Raw genomic sequence first — 19118 nt, 5'->3', positions numbered from 1 at the left:
AGGGGCAGTCGGAGCCAGTGCTGCTGCCTGTGTTATTGAGCCGTGACCTCATACTCGTGGATGCTGCTGCATGGCCCAGCGGATCTCTGCCAGGCCTGATATCAGTCCCATGGTATTATTTTCCCTGTCTGATAATTTGAATATTATGTCCAAACAGTTCCCAGCTGGCAAGGGATTTGGGTTTTTTTTAAGCATCGGTAAGCTTGTTGACTTAATGAGAACTGGAGTGGGGGAGCAAATCCAGAAGGGAAGAGCAAGAAACACCAGGTCTGCAGATGTCTGCAGGCTGCAAAAGATCATAGAGAAAAGAAATGGCTGATAAAAGCCGACCGTAGTGATGACTGCCGTAACCATCTCCGTTTGCCTGCCCTCTCTGTGGAGGGTGCAGTGTCAGTTCTCTTAAATTCACCTCTGAGAAAAAAATGGTGGAGCTTGTGGAGGAGATCCTTGGGACCGGGGAGGGGCTTGCTGCATCGAGCCCTATGTAAAACAGGAGCAGACCAGTGCTCTCGGGCTTGAGTGGCCAGTTGAATGAGCCTGGCTTTAGAAATGCCATTACGGCGGGTGGATCAGGTGGATCAGCGCACGGAGGCCTGCCTGGCCCCGCCGTCCCCAGCTCCCACGGGAGTGTTTGCTGGCAGGTGACAGACCTTGCAGGAGCGGGTGCTTCCTCCCGACAGGGCAGCTCCCTTTGGCTCCTTGGCACAGGTGGCCTCTGGGCTCGCTCCCTGCTGTCCCATTGTAACCTGCTCTTTCGACCGCCGCCCGTACGGCACTGCTGACCTTTGGAAGCGAGAAGAACCAGGATCTCGTATGCTTTTCTTCCATGTGAGCTGCTCTAGCCAGGCCTGGCGGTGACTGTCTGTACTGTCTGCTGTCCCACCCGACCGCTGCAGTTAGTTTAATCCTCCTTTTGAACTGCTTTGCGGCAGTGAGCGAGCCCCAGGTCTCCTAACCCTGGCCTAGTGGCACAGCAGCCCCCCTGAACCGCCGCAGCTGGAGTAGCCAGAGCAGGTTGCTAGCTACCTCTTTTTGCTCTATGCTCTGCTGCAACCTTTTTTTTTTTTTGTTTGGAAAGAAGGAAGTACTTCCCGTTTCAAGTCCCAGCTTTGGCAATCACCAGGAAATCCTCACCTTCTCTGTTGGTGGGAGGAAGCGGATGAAATTTTAGATCTTTATTGAGGCAAGTGTTATTTGTGGCACTCAGCTTGATGAAGGCAGCATTGGAGAACAGTGCCTGTAATGATTGATTGGCAAAGCCTACTCTGCTATCTACAGACTTTTGAGGGCAGAGTAAGCATAGCAGACCAATAGTAGTGATTGTTTCCTTAAACAGCAAAGAGCTTTTGGCAAAAATAGTTTGGATTAAATATTAATTGCAAACTGTTGTTCAGCAATTGTCCTTGTTGTTTATAGATTGTGGTGTTCTCACATTTCTAGCTGCACTCCCGATAGTGTCAGACAGCACAGTATGTTGGAAAGCTTTATGTTAATCAAAGCAGATATCAAATTGTTTGCCCACCCATATTGACAGTTTGATTTTGGAAGTTGCAAATTTGAACATGGAGAAACACAACAATAAATTCATTCATGCCTCAGTATGGTCTTGTGTATTTATGGCTCCCGTTCAGGCGTTCCACTCACCGCTTCCCTTAACCAGCAGTGTTTTTCTTACGTGATGTGTGTCTTTGCCTTGCAGCTTATTGTCACGTTATTTATTCAACAGGTTGTGCTGTACTGGTGTTGTTAAAGTGAATTATCCTTTTCTGGAAACCTACCAGACAAGATCAAAATGTGGGGAGACCATCGACAAGGCAACAGAATGGGGTCTTTTCGGTAAGCATTCGAATGTACAGTTTGTTTCAGCAACATTCTTAAATACAGTTCTTAAGAACTTTCTGTTTGTCAAGATTTCTGCATGTCCTCCCTTAAGCAGAGTATTTTGCTAGAAGTTCTGAGGTCTGTGTGGAGCTGGGTGTGATTGCCAAAGGATAGGCAAGTTAAGTGACAGTGTAACTTTCTGAATTTCTGTGAAGTTTTTTTCACTTCTTTTTTTTAACAACAGCTACTTTTAGTATTTCTATTCCTTCTCCACCCCACCTTTTCTAGTGATACTTAGTTTGGCTGTTGTAAGCTCAGGTGGTGATATGCCATGTGGATTTTGGTGCTAGGTGCTGTTAAGATGTAGAAGAGAAGCACCTAATAGTGAGATGTTGATTCTCTTCAACCATGCTGCTTGCCTTAACTTCAGAAATACTGACACTTTCACTGCACACAGGATTTTATCAAAACTTTGAGAGCTGACTTCTCTCCATGAGGTTAAGTAGACCATGTATCCCCATGTTCTTGTCTGTGCTCCTTCATAAGGCATTTTTGAATGTCACTGGAACTGTTTTAAAGATTCGTATACAACTGGACCTGCGCAGCATGAATGTTTTTCTTAGTTTATATTCCTTTGGTTGTTACTAGGCCCTCTGTTTGCAAGAGGGCTCTGGGTATTAAAAAAAAACAAAAAAACAAAAAAAACCCCAAAAAAAACCAAAACCAAACAAAAAACAGAGGCACCAAGAGCTAGGGTTTTCCTCTGTGCTTAATTCTTTCATCCTTTGCTTACACATCCACCTCTGTTACTTGAATAGCAGTGTGATAAAGGTACTTCCTCATGGTATATCTTAGGTTTCTGCAATAAGAATACTTCAAATAATTGTCCAGTTGTGTTGACAAAGGTGATGACAGCTGATCTGTGAAAACCAGTGTCTTCCCGAACATGCCTTTATGGTGTTGATAGGAGCGTGATTGTGTTCTGTGATGATATCAGTAGTGCTGTTCCGCTGTTTTTTAGGTGGACTTTATTGGTATCGTTCATTACTGTATTGGGTGGGGAATTCTGACCTTGAACCAAATTTTAATTACTGTTCTATACAGTGGTGAAGTGGGCATGTAGCTTAGGAAATCTGTATATGGTTTGATTAACTGTGCAGATGTCACCTTGCATTCTGTTGGTGAGTGATTCTGCAGAGAAACTCAAAGAACATGACTTGCTGTAGTTGCTAAGGAAATGTCCACTGATTTGGGTAGCATTTGGTGTTATTTAAAAATGTGTTTATATTTAATTATTCTATTTTTAAAAATCATGTATTGGAGTCTTGCTTAGATGAAAAATCAGGTAGCTCCATCTCAAAAAAATACAAACTTCATTGGGTTTTGAAAAACTGTCTTAAGAGGAAACCTCTTCCTGAGTGGTTTTATGCAGATATCAGGAGAGACCATAGCTACAGTGTTGTAAACTTTGAGTGATGCAGTCAGTGTGGAGGCACGAGCACAGGATCATCTGAAACATTGACTGTTGGCATAGTCCTGTGAGGCATCCTCAGATTCTGAACTGGTGGCTTTCAGCATTTTGCCAGTTCAGACTCCAGCACAAGGAAGCATAAATGAGTCTCTGTAGTAGGTTACTAGAGCATGTTTGGTAACCTCTGCTTTTGTGTGCCTCAGGGTGATGTGTTAAGGTAGCAGTTTGTGATACTGCCCAGAGAGCTTAAGCTCAAGTGGTTCCTCTCAGGTGTGTGCTGGTGATGCTAATGAACAAACGCACCAGCTGGTGGAACCAGGAACAGCTGCAGAGCTGTGCAGTGCAGGACTATGTGGATTGCTGCCATCATTAACCCATTAATATTGCAGGTATTCCCTGTTGAGTGCTTCTGGAAATTGTGCTGAAATGGGAGCACCCAAGTTTACTTTCTCACATCTGTCGTATGCTGCCTCATCTTAAACTGCCAAACATCAATATCTTCTGCGGATCTTAGACTGTTGCACAACTCTATAAAAGTTTAGAGAAGAATGTGCTGCTGTGTAGATTTGAGACTCTAAGCACGTTATGAATAATACTGTCTTTATTTCTACAGTGGGAGCCAAGAAGAAAGGTTTGCTCCCGGGTGGAACAGGGAATATCCTCCTTCCCTTGATAGTCTTGCTCAAGAAAGACACTCTGGCAACTTCTCTGGCAGAGAATCACTTCCTTTTGATATCCAGGCACTCACAGGCCTCCTCAATCCTCAGTTTGCCAACAGAGAGGAACCTTCTTTCAGCTTTGGAGCTAGAGATGGACCACGTAGTGACTTCAGAGGTGGGGAGGGCCACCATGATTTCAGGGGCAGAGATTTCCCACCATCTGACTTCCAGGGCAGGGATGAGTCTCAGATGGATTTCAGAGGTAGGGAGCCACCCTCTTCTGAGTATAGGGGCAGGGATATGTACTCTGGAGACTTCCGGGAGAGAGAAGGGCCACCTATGGACTTCAGGGGTGGGGACGTTCCTCCGGTGGACTACAGGAACAGGGAGACGTTCCGTATGAACTACAGGGATAGGGAAGCACATAATATGGATTACAGGGGCAGAGATGAACCTCCGTCAGACTTCAGGGGAAGAGGGTCTTTTGATCTAGACTTCAGAGGTCGAGATGGATCTCATTCGGACTTCAGGGCAAGAGATATGTCCGAGTTAGACTACAGGGGCAGAGAGCATTCCTATTCAGACTTCAGAAATAGGGATGTACCTGATTTGGACTTCAGAGGTGTGGGCACCTCTGATTTTGACTTCAGAAACAGAAATGCACCGTCCTCAGACTTCAGAAATAGGCACAGGTCCCGGTCTGATCAGGATTTTAGGAGCAGAGATGTGGCTCCTCCTATGGACTTTTCAGATAGGGAAATGCCTCCTGTGGATCAAAGTCTTGTAGATTTTAGGTGCAACCAATCTGCTGCACCTTTAGCAGAAAGAGAGGGCTCTGGTTTGAGCACCAGCAAGAGAGAGGAGTCTGCACTTGGTCTAGATAGAACTCCCTTTGGTAGCCAGAAAGGAGAATTTCAACATCCAGAAGCACCACCCAGAGAAGAGGAATCCCTTGGATTAAGTCTTGAAGATGACACTTCACACAATTTCCAAAATAGTCGTGGACCTCTTCCTACTCTTCAGGACCAAGAGGAGCAACCTCAGACCTTTGCTAACAAGCAGCAGCAGCAGCAGCTTTCTGGGGGGGAGCAGCAAAGATCCGATGCTGATCTTGGGTTAAAGGGTGAAGGTGACCTGGATTTCCTTGGAAGGCAAGATACTGACTACCGAAACATGGAGTATCGCGATGTGGATCACCGATTGCCAGGGCATCAGATGTTTGATTATGAACATGGCAAGTCCTTTTCAGAAGGAAAACCCAGCAAAGATTCTAGGCCCTATAAGAGCCTTCAGGTACGTGGTTTTGTCACTTAATGTTTCTGTTAAACGTGTGTTGGCTGAAGAATGGAAGGAGCTGGGAAGGAGACTTCTGTTCATATCCCATCACTTCAGTTCTATCCTAACTCACTGTCCTTCTCTGAGATCATCCTCATGCTCCGGGTTGTTTTAATGGGCACCTTTCTATCTCAGAAATACTTTCTTCTCAAGAGAAATGCAAAATAGCAGTTTAGAATTGCTGAATACGTAGAACCAGATTTGGTTCAGAAAGTCCCCAAGCTGAAAATGACCAGAGGGAGGGTGTTGGGGGAAGTACTACATAGAAGAACTTATTTCCTTATTTTCTGCTGAACATTGCTTATGAGCACTACCAGAGAGAAGCTGCTGGCTGGGATGGCCCTTTGTAGAGCAGTACAGCTGTTCTCATGCGTGCTTTGTTTTCCTTCAGAGTTAACTTTGAAATCTGAAGGTAATGGTAACTAATGAGTTAATAACTACTATTGAATTTGAATCTACCACTGCTGGAAAGCAGAGAGAGGTGATTTGGCTATTTTATTTTCCTGGACCTAGATCTCACTGTACAGCTCAATGAGCATATGAAGCTAGTATCGCTAGTTCTCCAGAGCGCTCTGGATCTTAAACAGTGCTGTGGTTAAAGATGTGAGCTAGTCTGCTTATGGGCCTTTGCCTTTGAATTATACCCCGCTTTGTTTTGTTACTGTTTACGTACCTTGTGAGCCAGCAACTCTCATTTGTAAAACCCATCTCAATTATGTGAACTCAAGGACCAAGATTACCGGACCTGTCCCAAATATGTGAAGCCCAGCAAGCTCATTCGACTAGGAGGAGTGCCTGAAACTGCCACAAAGGATGATGTAAGTGGGATGGTTTTAATCCAAAAACCTGTGTCAACGGTTTCTGAAAGTACCATTTTTAAACCTGCTTAATGTAGTTCAGAGGGTCTGGTCATTTTGCCCAGGGAAAATCCAGATTTAGAATTGATTGCAATGTTATTCTGGTGTTTGGGGGGTCTGGAAGTGATGGTTTTTCTGCAGTCATGTCTAGGGTGTTGGTGGCTAAAAGCCTTGACTCCAGACTCTTTTTAACATGCCTTACTTCCAGCATGGCTTTATATATACCAAATATTGGTGCTATGTTGTTATTATATTTTGGGCCCAGAAGGCATGTAGTGTCTTTGAGTGCACTTGTTCCTTCTTAATTACTTGAAATTGCTTAAATGAGATCTTATGAAGTTGGAAAAGATGTCTGCTGCTACTGCTGATCTTAGTTAAAAAAAAAAAAAATCTAGGCTACAAGGTGAAAGAAGCTCCCTTTCCAAAAGCTTCCACTTTGAATTAGGACCTTTTTTGGTGGCAGTTGCAGACATGAGAACATGTACATGCAACAGTTTTTGCTGGGATTAGCTGTGATGATCAGAGCTGCTGAGGCTTGATCCTGGAGAACTCATGGCAGAAACTTTGTCCATTGGAGGATGATAAAACTCAGAACAGTCATCCCATGCCCATTGGTTTTCTTAAAGGCAGTTAAGTGTCTGGCTGAAACCATCATGACAAACCTTTGCGCAGTTGAATTCTGGTGTAAATGGTGCTCTTACTTAAACCCTCAAAATACTTCCCAAAACTCAATAAACGGTTCTCAGGTACTGCAGGAACTTAAGAGGAAGAGTGTGTCAGTTTGTAACAGAGTTAACCTAGAAAGAAAAGAAGCCTTGGGGAAAGAGAAATGTATGTTATCAAGGGCTTCACTTTCTGAGGTTTTGTTTTGGAGGCTGAAGTGGATCTTGGTTTCCCTGTAGATTCTCAATGCCTTCCGAGGGCCTGATGGGACACCGGTGAAGGACTTGCGACTGAAAGATTACAGTTCAGGTGAGAATGCTTTTCCAGTGCTTCTGGTTTCAAGTTCACAAAAGTCTTTTTCAGACCGATACTCACTTAGGCTGTTTGGTTAAAGTCTTTGGTGCCATAATCGCAGGTATTTTCGAATGAAAATGCCCACTGAGTTTTGTAGTTTGCCCTCTTGGCTTCAAAACTGATGGCTGTGCTCACTGCTACTTCAGAGGTAAAGCGTGTGTCCAAGTACCTCTAGACAGACGTAAGAGCAGTAGGAAAAGCACTAAGGCTGTTCTAATAGCCATCAAGAGTAAAGGCAATACTGACATGGGACAGCAGGTTAATTCCCAAACTTTTTTTTAAAATTATTATTAAATCCTTTCGAATTGTTCTACATCTTATTTCCAAGATTGTCTAACTATGGAACGTGTCCTGCACAAACAGTGTCCTCATGGAACCTGATACGTCCTAACATTTCTCCTTCAGTTACATGAAACTGTTACCCTTCTTAGATATGAAGACAGATTAAAAAAAGAAGTAAGTTTTACAAACAAAGTACTGGGTCTAGATGTTCTTCCTCATTCATAAAATGAAGTTTTACTGTACTTCTGATAAGTATGTATAGGATTCTGAAGAAAGAAATATTTTACAAGGCTCCTTTGTGAGAGAGTTGTATGGGAACAAAGATGCGTGATGATAGGAAATGCGGGGTGAGTCTTGGAGATTGGTTTGGATTATACTAGTAGGGAATACCTCGAAGCCGGAGGGGACCAGCTGAAATTACCTCTCCTGCTCTGATGATGCTGAACAGCTCCTGCTCTAGGGTGATTTTCTGTCATTTTCCAAAGAAAGGGAGAATTGCAGTGCTGTTTTCTGAATCTTTTTCTTTAAACCTAGGAAAGCAGAGGCTTCTACCTTTGTCAGCGCGTTTTCTTATTGCCAGTCTGGGTTACATGAGAATCATCTGGAATTTTTTGGTGTCAATACATTACATAAAGGCTTCCTATGAGTTTCATAGCTGGGGAGAGAAACTGGGGCAGTTAGGTATTTCTCAAGCGTGCTTTTGTTTCTGGAAGTTGTCAAGGGAGATTTCACAACCTTCTTGTGAACCTTTGAACTGAAGAACACCCCTGTGTCATGTAATCTGGTCTGGCCCAACAAGCAGGGCTTAAGGGTACAGTCAGTCTTTCTTGCTTCCTTTCCTCTCTTCTGAGCATAGTGTGGCGTGGCTGTCGTCAGCCGCACAGCACTGACTGCAACCCGGTAATTGCAACATACTCATTTTTTGCCCCTGCTGATGTGATTTGTCAGTTGTTTTTTTTCTGAAATACATCACTTTTCAGTAAGAAGGGAACTTGAACTGGGAATCTGTTCATAGGTCTCTTCTCGTGTACGTTGTTAGGATTTAGAGCCGTCGTTAGAGAACTGTTGTCTCCTCCTCTTTCCCATTCCCTGTTTCGAAGGCTGCTCAGGATGAGACATGGTGTCCGAAATTCTGTGCAGAAGCTGTGCAGAAGTTTTTCTGGCAATTGTGGGGAGGGAAAGAATGAAGTTAAAATTAGCTCGTATTTTGTGAGCTGTTTAAAGTTGTGGTTTAACCCCATCCAGTCAACATCAGTAATGTAAGCAGTGTAGCTTTATTCTAGGTTACGTGGATACTCGAAGATTTTGTTTTGCATTATGTCCTGAGGCTGCAAATGCAGCTGCTAATTTAAACAGCTTTCTGATCTTTGTTACGCAAGATGGCTACGTCTAGGACAATAAAAGCTTCCTGAGTTGTGAAAACTTTTTCTTGAAATTGTGTAACTAGAAGCTGTAGTAATTTTAATCCAGCTTTTCGCATTAGGTCATCCTATAGAGAAGTGTGTGAAATTGGATTCGTATTAACTTCTGAAAAGCTAAGCCTGTTTGAAACTAGAGGCCAGTCATGGGCTAAACAATGCTTTTATGATGTGGTCTGTATCTAAATATTCATAAGAATTAAAAGCAAACTTTCTGGATTACTAATGTCTCTGGGATACACCCGGGCGCGCTGCCTGCATTGCTCTGTCGGTTCAACGGGACGACGGCAGCCTGGATCAGAAGAGTGTGTGCTAAGCCTGTCTGAGTGGGTTGTATATTTCTGAGTGTTGTCCAGAAATGTTAAAAATAGCATTAATCATGAGTATGCATATTGAGTGTGTTTGAGAGAAGAATGCCTGCAGCTGTTGCAGAACAATAACAGCCATAACAAATAACACGCAATTAACTTGGAATAAGTGAGGTTCAGATCAGTTTCACAAAAAGATAATGCTTATCAGAAGGCTTATCTCAGCAGCTTCGACGTGATGATTCCACTGTATGATCTTTCACAAGAGTCTTTTCTGTTTGGGGGGAAAATAGATGGTTGATTTTTCTTGGAAAAAGCAGCTCAACTTCTTTATAAAGCCCTTTCTTTTTACATACTCTGTATGGGCTAGGGGAAACGTATTTTCACTGAGGGTTGTGCTGAGCATAGAACACTTCTTAATGTACCTGATGTGATTTTGGTGTGCTTTCAAGCTGTATATTCTTTAGATTATTTTGTCTCTGAAGCCTGCAGACTGAAATGGTGGCTAGATTTTAAACAAGGGAGTGAAAGGAGAGACCTTGGGAACCGGCATAGTAATTCTGTTTAAATAAAAAAGACAGGCATTTACAGACAATTATAAAATATCACAGTCAGACTTTATAGTATTACTCTGTGACATTAATGTGTGATTTCTACCAGTTAGATTTTTTGATTGATGCTTGTGTGTTCAGACCGAAAGTATCAGATCAATGTGTGGAGGGAAGAGGGCTCCTTCCAACGTAGTGTGTAAGGCTTGGCAGAAAGAACTGTATTAGATTGTTGGCTTATCTTTCACCTTGCCTTTTCAAGTGTGTTTGGTCATGTCTGTTCAATTAATCATTACAAAGAGTAAACCCTGAGGTGCTAGTGGAATCTTCTCCAAGACCATCAGCTGTTTAGTCTGCAGTACCTCCCGGTGCCTCTTGCTGCCTCGTGCAGAGGCAGAGCCGGGGATGTGCTGCCGATTTGGTAGATACTAGTGCTGATGACTTGTCAGCAGCTCCCTGAGAAGGGGTTGTCAGTGACTGCTTGCAAGCTCCCTCTGAAGGTACTTAACTCTGCTCACTGGGGTCAAAGCTTTGACATGACTTTACAGCGTGGGCCTCCCTCTGCGGAGCTGTTTGTGCGGTGTGTAACAGCACCAGGCGCCATGCGGCACGGTGTCTGGCATTCTCCTCTTACTGTCTGTGTGCTTGCATTGGTGCTGGCTGCCCGGAGCTTGAAATCGATACCTTTTGACCTTTGAGGAATCTAACATGAACACACCTTGTCCTGGTTTTGATTTTGATAGTATTTTAAACTTTTTTCCTGCCTGAGTCTCATCAAGCTTTATTTCTGCTTCCATGACTAATGTCAAACATAAGCAGAGTCTGAGATACCATCTTAAGTGTCTGATGTGCACAGAACTCTTTGGCTGAACACACACGCATGCCCTGGAGAAGAGAGCACACGCAGATATCTTTATCTTCAAGGGCTGCTTATGATGAGTCGTTCACCCTTAAAAGGTGCTTCAATGGTGTCCAAGTAATAAGTGAAAACATGAAGCGTACTCTGAGCCTTCTGTTCACATTGTTCTCCCGGATGCAGCCTGTGGTGGGACAAGCTTGGAATGTGTGTTTTCCAGCCAGGATTCATGCTAGGGTTGGTACCAGCAGTTAGGAAAAACTGTTCAGGGAAAACGAGCCTCAGAAATTGCTGACAGCCCATGAGGCTTTTCTAGCTTACTCTACGAGCCCAGCTGGGGAACCGAGAGGAGGTTTTGCTGAGCTGGGAGAGCCTGGTGGAGAGTGGACACGCTGACTGTGATGGAGAGCACCACGTGCAGAGAGGAGCTCTGTGGACCCGGAGAGACCAGGTGAGCTGGATTGTAATCAGAAGGAGCAGTGAGCTCTGCCCCAGCCCCCTCTAGTGCAGCACTTCAGAAATTGGGAGATTTGGGTTTGTTAACCCTCTTCTGACCCTTCTGAATGCTCACTGTTGAATCCTGACTGGGGATGCAGGGACGCGATGCTGCACCCCTGGGGAGCAAAGCACTCGTGGGAGTGGGGTGGGAGTGGGATGACCGGAGCAGGGAGGAGCTCTCTGAGCAGCAGAACGCTTGGGGCCAGAGGGGTGTCCCCATGGATACAGGTGGCTGATGCCAAAGGACAGGCATCTTCCTGTGGTGGAGGTACGTGCAGGGAATGTAGTGTAACCTGAAAACGTGACTACCCTAGCAGCTACTTAATGGCAGCTGCCTGCTCTGTTTTGAAAAGCTTTTGTTTTAGCAAGTACTATTGGCACTAAATGTGCTTTGTTGCTTGCTTAGTCACCTTCTTGCACTAGCATTTATTTTTTGTTTCATTTCTCCAGATCTTGCCCTTACGTGGTGCCAATAACTGCCCCCCTTATCCCTCCCTTTGTTAAACTTAGACTGCCTTGGCCAAATCCTAGAAGAAACTGGATTATCTTGCTTGTTCTCACTAAGCTCTGCCATGTTGGTGACCTGTTAAATATTAATAAATCCCTTAGATAAACCTTGCAAAGGTGCTTTTTTTTTTTTTTTTTTTCCCCCCCCCCCCCCCCTCTGAGTGCAGTCTATCTTGTATACCAGAACAGTGAATCATTGGTTTCAGGAATATTTCAGGAAGCCTCTGAAATTTAAAATTGTATTCTTTAGTGTTGCATTTTGCTAAAACTCATAATCTAAGGTCCATAAGTTTACACTTCATGATGGAAAAATTGACACAGGTTTTTGAGTGGTGTACCTCTCCAAGCCACGGATAAGCCCTCTGTTTTCTGTGGCTTGAGTGTGTCCCAAGGTGGTGGAATCTCCTCTCCCTTAAAGCTGAGCTCCTGTTGCAGTAGCAGGCACAGCCATGCCTTTGTCTGGCCCCCATATCACTAAGCCTTAGCTCCCTCCCTGCAGCTGTACATGTGGGTGGGGTGGGCTGGTGAAGCTCCTGGAGGTCAGAAGCGCTGGTGAAACACTGCGCTTGCCTCCAGCTCCTGTGTGCCACGGGTGCCGTTGTGCTGCAGCTTCCTGCCTTAGGTAGCGCTGGAGAGCTGAGCTGCTGCCCCACGTGGGAGGGGATGTTTCTGGAGGTGTGCAGCAGAAGCCTGCTAAACTGAGACCTTTTGTTTCCTTCCAGGAGTGATACAGTGCCCTTCGGGAAATCCCCTCTGAAGGATGGATTTGTGGCCAGCTAGTGGCTTGCTCACGAAGAGGGCTTGGCACTAACCCTGTGGAGTTTGATAAGGAGTAGATCCCACAAGGACTTGTACTCTTCGGTTTGGTACAAAAAACGTGCAGTGGGTCAATGTGAGATGTCTCAAATACCTGCTGTGGCGCAGAGGTGCATCTGGCCTGTTGTGCTAATTGTACAGAAGACAGCTTGGCTCACCATCAAGCCTGGTGCTAATGCACCACAGGAAGAATAATCTCCAGTTGCTGTGTTTAGTGCTTTGCACAGTGAAGACTGTGTGGCTCACTCTACTGCGTCAGTCACGAATAGGGCGCACGGATCTCAGGCACTTGCTCAGAGCTGAAGTGATCATCCACGAGTTCACAAGATGCTGTAGCACACATGGAGTTTCCTCTTGAGGCACGACCAGATCACCCGTCCGTCAGCAGAGTTCTTCAGTCTGGAGGGGCTCGCCTTTCACAAGCTGGGAAAATGTCATCAGTGCTGATCTATGTGAAGTGATTGGTTCTTGTTTATAGCCAGAATAGCCTGATGAAGACTGAAAAAAGCACTTAGTTGGAGTTAGGCCATGGTCATCGATACCAGTCCTCACCAGTTTTCCCATCTGCCTGGGCAGTAGGCTTTTGGATAGTCTTGCTAGATTTCAGGGCAGTAGTACATTGTCTCTTGGAAGCAAAAGGCATTCTTGCGCATCTTTCCTCTTCTGTCATGTGGTGGCTTAGGAAGTACAAATCTGTTTTCAGTCAGTGTTTGTGACAGTGATCAACCTTGGTTCGGGGTTATAAGGCCTCTTCAACAGAAAAGGCAGCAAATGCATTCATAAAACATGCTCACAGCCTTTTTGACATTCAGAATCCTTCTTTCTCTCTGTAACCATTTTTACAACTGAGCTCACCTTTGGCATCTCTGGCACAAAACCAAGGCTTCTCACAATGTGCTGGCAGTATTGCATTCATCACTTTTCTGAGTCCTGTGTGCTAAATGACAGATCGTGTATCCTGGAGACCAGGTTCACATTATCAGCACTGTACAACCAAGTTCCTGCCTGCGACACCTTCCCAGGTATGCAGCTTCCAGTCCTCTCTTGGAGTTTTGTGATGGCCCAGGATTGAATTCCAGGTTTCTGTACAGGTATAATGTAATACTTTGTCTTTAATAAAGCTACCCTGTGTTACGATCTTAGTGTTGTGGGTTTTTCTTTCCTCCCCACTGTGTTATAAACTACCCTTCTTTTGGGCCAAGAAGGGTTGACAGCCATCTGGGGCTCTGACTCTTGTAGTTCCTGTAGTTTATTGGGCTGCCTGTGTCTGCTGTTGAGTGCATCTCAGGCAGGTCCTTTCTGGGTCTTGTCCTCTTGGATGGAGAGAGGAGGATGAACTGTAGTGCTCTACCTTTCAGAATACAGCCGCATTTCATATCCTGTGGTTTCAGTGCCATTCTCTTGTGCAGCGCTGTCATGAATGAGTGTGCAAGTGTACTTTTTCTATAGGGAGGCACAGTATGAAGTGGCAGACCTTTTCCCTGCAGCCAGGTGTGGCTTGTAAGCACTCAGGCTCTGAAAGGAATTGTGGATAGGGATCATTGCAGATTGTCCTGTTTAGTATTCAACAGCAAGCTTTTCTGGTACAGCTCTTCAGCTTTAGTAGCTCTGAAGACCAATTTGAGCAGTAAAGAGATCTGACAAATTTATGGACACTCAGAATGCACCAGCTGGTTATTGAGAGAGCTCTCAGATTTGGCTCCTGAGCTTATGCTGGCATAGATAGATTGCTGCCGTTCCCTGCCGTGCTGTGGGAGGGCCCTCCACGTTTTTGGTCTGTGTGGACAGCTTTATTTTCTCTGCTTGCCAGAGAAGGCACTATGCTGTTGTCCATCCTCACTGCCATGGCAGCCTCGCTGTGTAAGCACAGGTACTGCTGCTACTGTGCATGTTCAGGAGCTCCTGGCTTCTTGGAAGCACCGAGTGTATTGTGCCTGCTAATACACTGTGACAGAGTAGGGATGCAGGGAAAGCCCTGTGTTTTCCTGTGATAAGGTATTCACCCTTTAGTATGGATGACCTACATCTCCTTCGTTCCTTGAAGGAAACAGAAAAACTTGTGGATGGGGTCATGGGCATATTGCCAAAATCTCCCACAGATGACCTAGGTCTTCTATCAATCGAGGAATAGCAGATTCTCCGAGAACAGGGTGCAAAATCCTGTCTCCACTACCTGAGTTGTCCACAGGTCAGTGTGTGAGATTGCAGCTTCCTTCAAGGGATGGGGAAGTCCTTCATATTCATTCCCTACTTTAGTTGCCTTTGAAGCAATAGAACTTTCTTCTCTAACGTGGATGTAACTCTGTAGAGGATTGCCCCCCCTGCACTCTGCTCGGCCGTGCTGTCCCTGGAGAGAGCGTGCAGTGAGAATACCCTTGCTCCAGCAGGCTGGCCGTGGCTCTGCTTTAATGCGGTGTCTCTACAAGTCCTCGAAGTGCCCAAAACTGCAAATGCTTTTCTTCTGTGGTAATGCTGTCTCATCCGACAGGGAAAAACCACGAGTGAAGCATTGTTGGGATGGTTGAGAAGCTCTCTGCCTGTGGAAATTCCATCATCATCGTCTTCTGCCCTCAGGCTGCTTGGCCCCACCTGGCAGATGCAGGGACCTCCACCATGGTTGCAGCTGTCCCAGCTCTCCAGTTTAGCGTAGTGTCATTTGGCACCCTGTTATATGGAGTTACGTTAATAGGAGGCCATCTTCTTACCTTCCAGGACAGAGGAGAGAGAACGTCTTCGTATTGCACCACAGCAGACAAGGGTTTTGTAGCAGTTGTTTTTGAGAAGGCAGGTGATGGTGCCCCAAGGGCTGGAGGTTACCTAATGCCTTCAGCCTGTAGGGGTGGGCAGTAACCCGACTTGCTCGTGCTCATTCCTAGAGTCGAGGAGCTGGATCGCCTCTTGAATTGGATGACTTTGTCACATTGCCATCATGCCTTCTTTCCAAAAGTATCTTTGGTTTGGCATAGACAGGGCTGCTGTCGTTATGTGATCTTTTCTTTTGGCCTCCTAAAACTCCTGAGATATTTTTTCATGTCTTCACACTGCTCACAGCCCTTATCAGAACAACAGGATGGTTTTCCTTTATTTAGATCTTTGATATAACAAACTATCATGAAGTAACACATTACTATGTGTCAGTTGTTCGGTAGAAACTGTGTGTGTATAGAAGCAAGTCTTATTTTAAATCCTAAGTCTTTGATCTTTTCATCTGAAGCCAAAGAACAGTAGTTTTAAGTCAGGCTTTCAGGATTTTTAGCCAAACCATGGCATGCTAACAGGGATCTGCTATGTGTTGTCAAAATTCACTTCACTAAAACACATCTGTTTCAGAGGCAAAATATTCCTTATTCAAATGTTTGCAGAGTAGCTTCCTGGAGCTCTAAATGTGTCCTTACTGACGAGTATTAAGCAATCGTGTCCATTTTCAGTGCAGAAAATAACAGAGAGCATGCTTTGGGAACATCCGTGAAGGATTATTTATACATAGAGGCAATTCAGGGAGAACAGAAGTCCTCAAGTCCTTTGGATTTTGTGTGCACATTCTCCTTGTTCTCCTTTCACCCGTCATATACAGCCTTGGAGGCTTGTGCAGCCGAGAGGAAGTAGTTAAATAAGGTACAAAGTCCTTTTACACAGTTGACCTAAAACCTGAGGGGAGATGAGGACATGCATGTTTTATGGCTATGCCAGGGCCAAACTCTGGGTGAGTTCGAGTGTTGGAGGACTGTTCCCAGTGGAAAGTTCATTTGGACATAGTAACTATGCTGCAGCGTGCTCAGAGGTTACGTGGGGGGAAACACCGGTTTCTTTCCTTCTTGACAGAGTCTGTGTTGGTCACGTGTACTTCTGCCAAAACATAAAGCACTGCTTACTCCATTTTACTTTTTTGTGGATCTTGAAAATGCAGTATTGCATTAATCAGTAAGTGAAGGATCAACTTAAGAAGATACCAGAATTTCCATCTTAATTTGAAACCTTGCATGTGAATTTAAGGCACCTTGAGTCAAAAAAACCCCATACTGTAGTATTCAGTGGTGACTTTACTTTGCTGGTTTGGTCACTTTGGTTTTACTTTGATGGCCTGAAGAATACCGGGGAGGGTCCCAGAGCTCAGGACGCCAGGGGACGTCAGTTTACCTTGGCATGCCTCTTGAACCAATTCCTGTCATTAGGTGCCTGGTCCTATATCTCTGTTAAAACCCCCTGCCCCACTTCTAGTGCTGGCAGCTGAATTGCTGTGTTCTGGCAGGCAAACTGTGTGAAAGCTTTGGAAATAAAAGCATGCAAGCTCAGTAGCAGCTACCCACAGAGCTGAACCAGCCCTATGGAGGAGGCAGAGAAGAGGAACAGCAGTTGGTGGCAGGAGCTTCTCTAGCTGCTCCCCCTTAAGAATGGGCCTCAACTCACTTGGTTTTGTTTCACTCTTGTGCTCTGGGTAATGTGATTGTTGCGGATCGTGGAAAAATCAGCAACACTGCTTTTGTTGTTCTACAGGCCTCTATTTCAGTGGCCTTTCCATCACGGTCCAAACCGTAAGGATGCTCTGGTGGAGCTGGGGCAGGGGTGCTGTACCATCCCAGGCTGATGTTACTCCGTAGATGGCACATACTGAGCCTGCGTGTCAGTGGTGCGAAGGGCTGGAGCTGGGGGCAGGGGAAGGTGTCAAGCCCCCGCAGATCTCCATCAGAGTCTGGAGTGGAGCAGGGCTCCGGGCTGCTCTCCTCTTGCGTCACTACTTTGGGGCTGTCTGCAAGGAGAGCTTGGAGTGAATTGCAGAGCACTGCTTCCTTCTGCAACCTGACCACAAGAACTGAACGTCTGGCCTGCAGCTGCTTTCTGCAGGATATGGGGCCCCAGTTTCTGGTTTTGGTTCTCATTGTACACGTTACTGTGGCTGTGCTTATTAGGGGAGTTGAGTTTGGTGGGGAAGGGCAGAGGTAAGAAAGTTCACAAGAAGTGTGCTGGTGTTCCCCTTAACTGTCTTCATGTAATGCCTGGAACGATCCTCTGGTGTGCATTCCTCTGAGCGTCTCAGCTTTTGTGTCGATGTATAATGTTCAGCGTTGCACTCTCAATTGCGTCATGCTGGATTAAATCCATATCTAAACTGCTCATTCACTTCACAAGGACTGGGATGTAAACTGCCTCTTACTGTAGAGCGAATAGAGTGAAAACTTCTGCAATCTAGTGTTCTGTCTGTCAGGAGACCCCTACTTCCTACGCACAGGGAAGTGAGGCAGCACTGATCCTGCCTTGCTGGTTATGGCAACTTTCAAAAATCCTCTGTGTGCAGGGGAATGAGGAGCCTTACAGGCTGATAAATATCATTCATGCAGCCCTTTTCTAAGCAGGGAGGGAGAGAAGTGACTCTATAGAGTTCTGGACTTGAATAAGACTTCAAAATGTGCTGTGCGAGCCTGCACGCTGTGCGGTGAGGCAGCAGAGGAGTCTGCCCGGAATGCAAAGCAGGCTCCCAGCAAGGGGCAGCACTGCTCCTGGAGAGCAGCACTCTTCTGCCCAGAGGAGAACGGCTTCCTTTTCAAAACGTGATTTTGTGTGGCTGGAACTGCAGAGCAGAATGGATGCTATAGGAACAGCTGGGTGAATTTGGTTCTGTCGATTCTGCCAGCTGAAACCATAGCTCTAGTTCCAGGTGCCCACTTTGTGTAAGAATATCGAGTGGCTTTAGCTGCATTCCACCACAGATGGCCTGCTGCTTGCATGTGTCTTTCACAGAACTGAAAAGCATCCAGATTGATAAATTTCCCTCTGGTGTAATTATATTAACTAAAATAACATGGGGAAGGGGAGTAAATTCCTCTGTGAGGTAGGGGAGGAGCTAGATTCAAATTAGAGTCTCATTATCCTGGCAAATGTTTAAAGTCAGGATTGTGGTGTTAGAACAGTGTGCAAATTGCTTCTAGAATTTAAAAAATTAAAAAATCATTAGGGTTTGGTGGTGAAATAGTTTTGTATGGCCTTGTCTCTGATGTGGTTAAGTACAAGGAGGGTAAAAAAAACTGAGAAGGAAAAACGGGTGAGTGCAGCAAATGTTCTTTGGTGTAGGCTGGGGGGAGGTGGGGGCTGTTTTCCATGCTTTGCCGGAAAGGATTGTGCTTGGAGTTACCTTCCCATGGAAGGTGAGGGGCTGAAGGTACGTACCACGTACCAAACGAAGGTGGTTTGAAGGTACTGGTGTTAAGATGTGCATCTTTAGGAGAGGGGACGAGCTCTTCCTCAGGACAGCTAGGTGCCTAAAATGGTACAATCCACACGCAGACTGGCTTTCCTCTCGCTCCTGACCAGCCAAAAGAGCTGCAGGGAGAGAAGAGCAAGCCTTGCTTCTCACTGTTTGTCCGTGTAGCCCATGATCTTCTGGAAAGCACTGCTTTGGAGTGAGGTGGCCTTGGCGTGTGAAGGGTGAGGTTGTGACTTGGGGTTGTTCCTCAGTGCTTCAGTTCTTGGAGCTACTTTTAGCACCAAGGGTGACTCTTAGGATGGTCTTAGCTTCTGCAGTGTTCACCCTGCACTTTGCTGTGGGACATAATAGCACAGATAACTGGAGTATGCAGTTGAATCAGTGTATCCCTTCTGCCACTGACTGAGATGACAGCTTTCCAGGGAGTGAGAAGAGTAAAGGCTTTTTGGTTTCCTGCCTCTAAACTTAAGCTCCCACACTTTCCTGTTACATATGCAATAACATCTACAGCAAAATGAGAAAGCTG

The 19118-nt window shown here is 45.5% G+C and overlaps 1 protein-coding gene across 1 annotated transcript in view; it reads left to right on the top strand.

Moving 5' to 3' along the window:
• The first annotated feature begins 1723 nt into the window (after positions 1-1723).
• The window catches only part of RBM6 (RNA binding motif protein 6), a 53861-nt gene continuing 36466 nt past the window's right edge, over positions 1724-19118 (top strand). The window contains exons 1-4 of the mRNA XM_010083789.1: positions 1724-1836; positions 3906-5244; positions 6015-6104; positions 7046-7115. Coding sequence (XP_010082091.1) covers positions 1793-1836; positions 3906-5244; positions 6015-6104; positions 7046-7115 — 1543 coding nt within the window. The 5' untranslated portion in view covers positions 1724-1792. The remainder of the gene's footprint in view (positions 1837-3905; positions 5245-6014; positions 6105-7045; positions 7116-19118) is intronic.

This window comes from Pterocles gutturalis, unplaced genomic scaffold, assembly GCF_000699245.1.
Source record: "Pterocles gutturalis isolate BGI_N339 unplaced genomic scaffold, ASM69924v1 scaffold9575, whole genome shotgun sequence".
In the NCBI taxonomy this organism is placed as follows: Eukaryota; Metazoa; Chordata; class Aves; order Pterocliformes; family Pteroclidae; genus Pterocles; species Pterocles gutturalis.
Note: the sequence above shows the minus strand (reverse complement) of the source record. Positions and strands in the feature narration are given on the sequence as shown.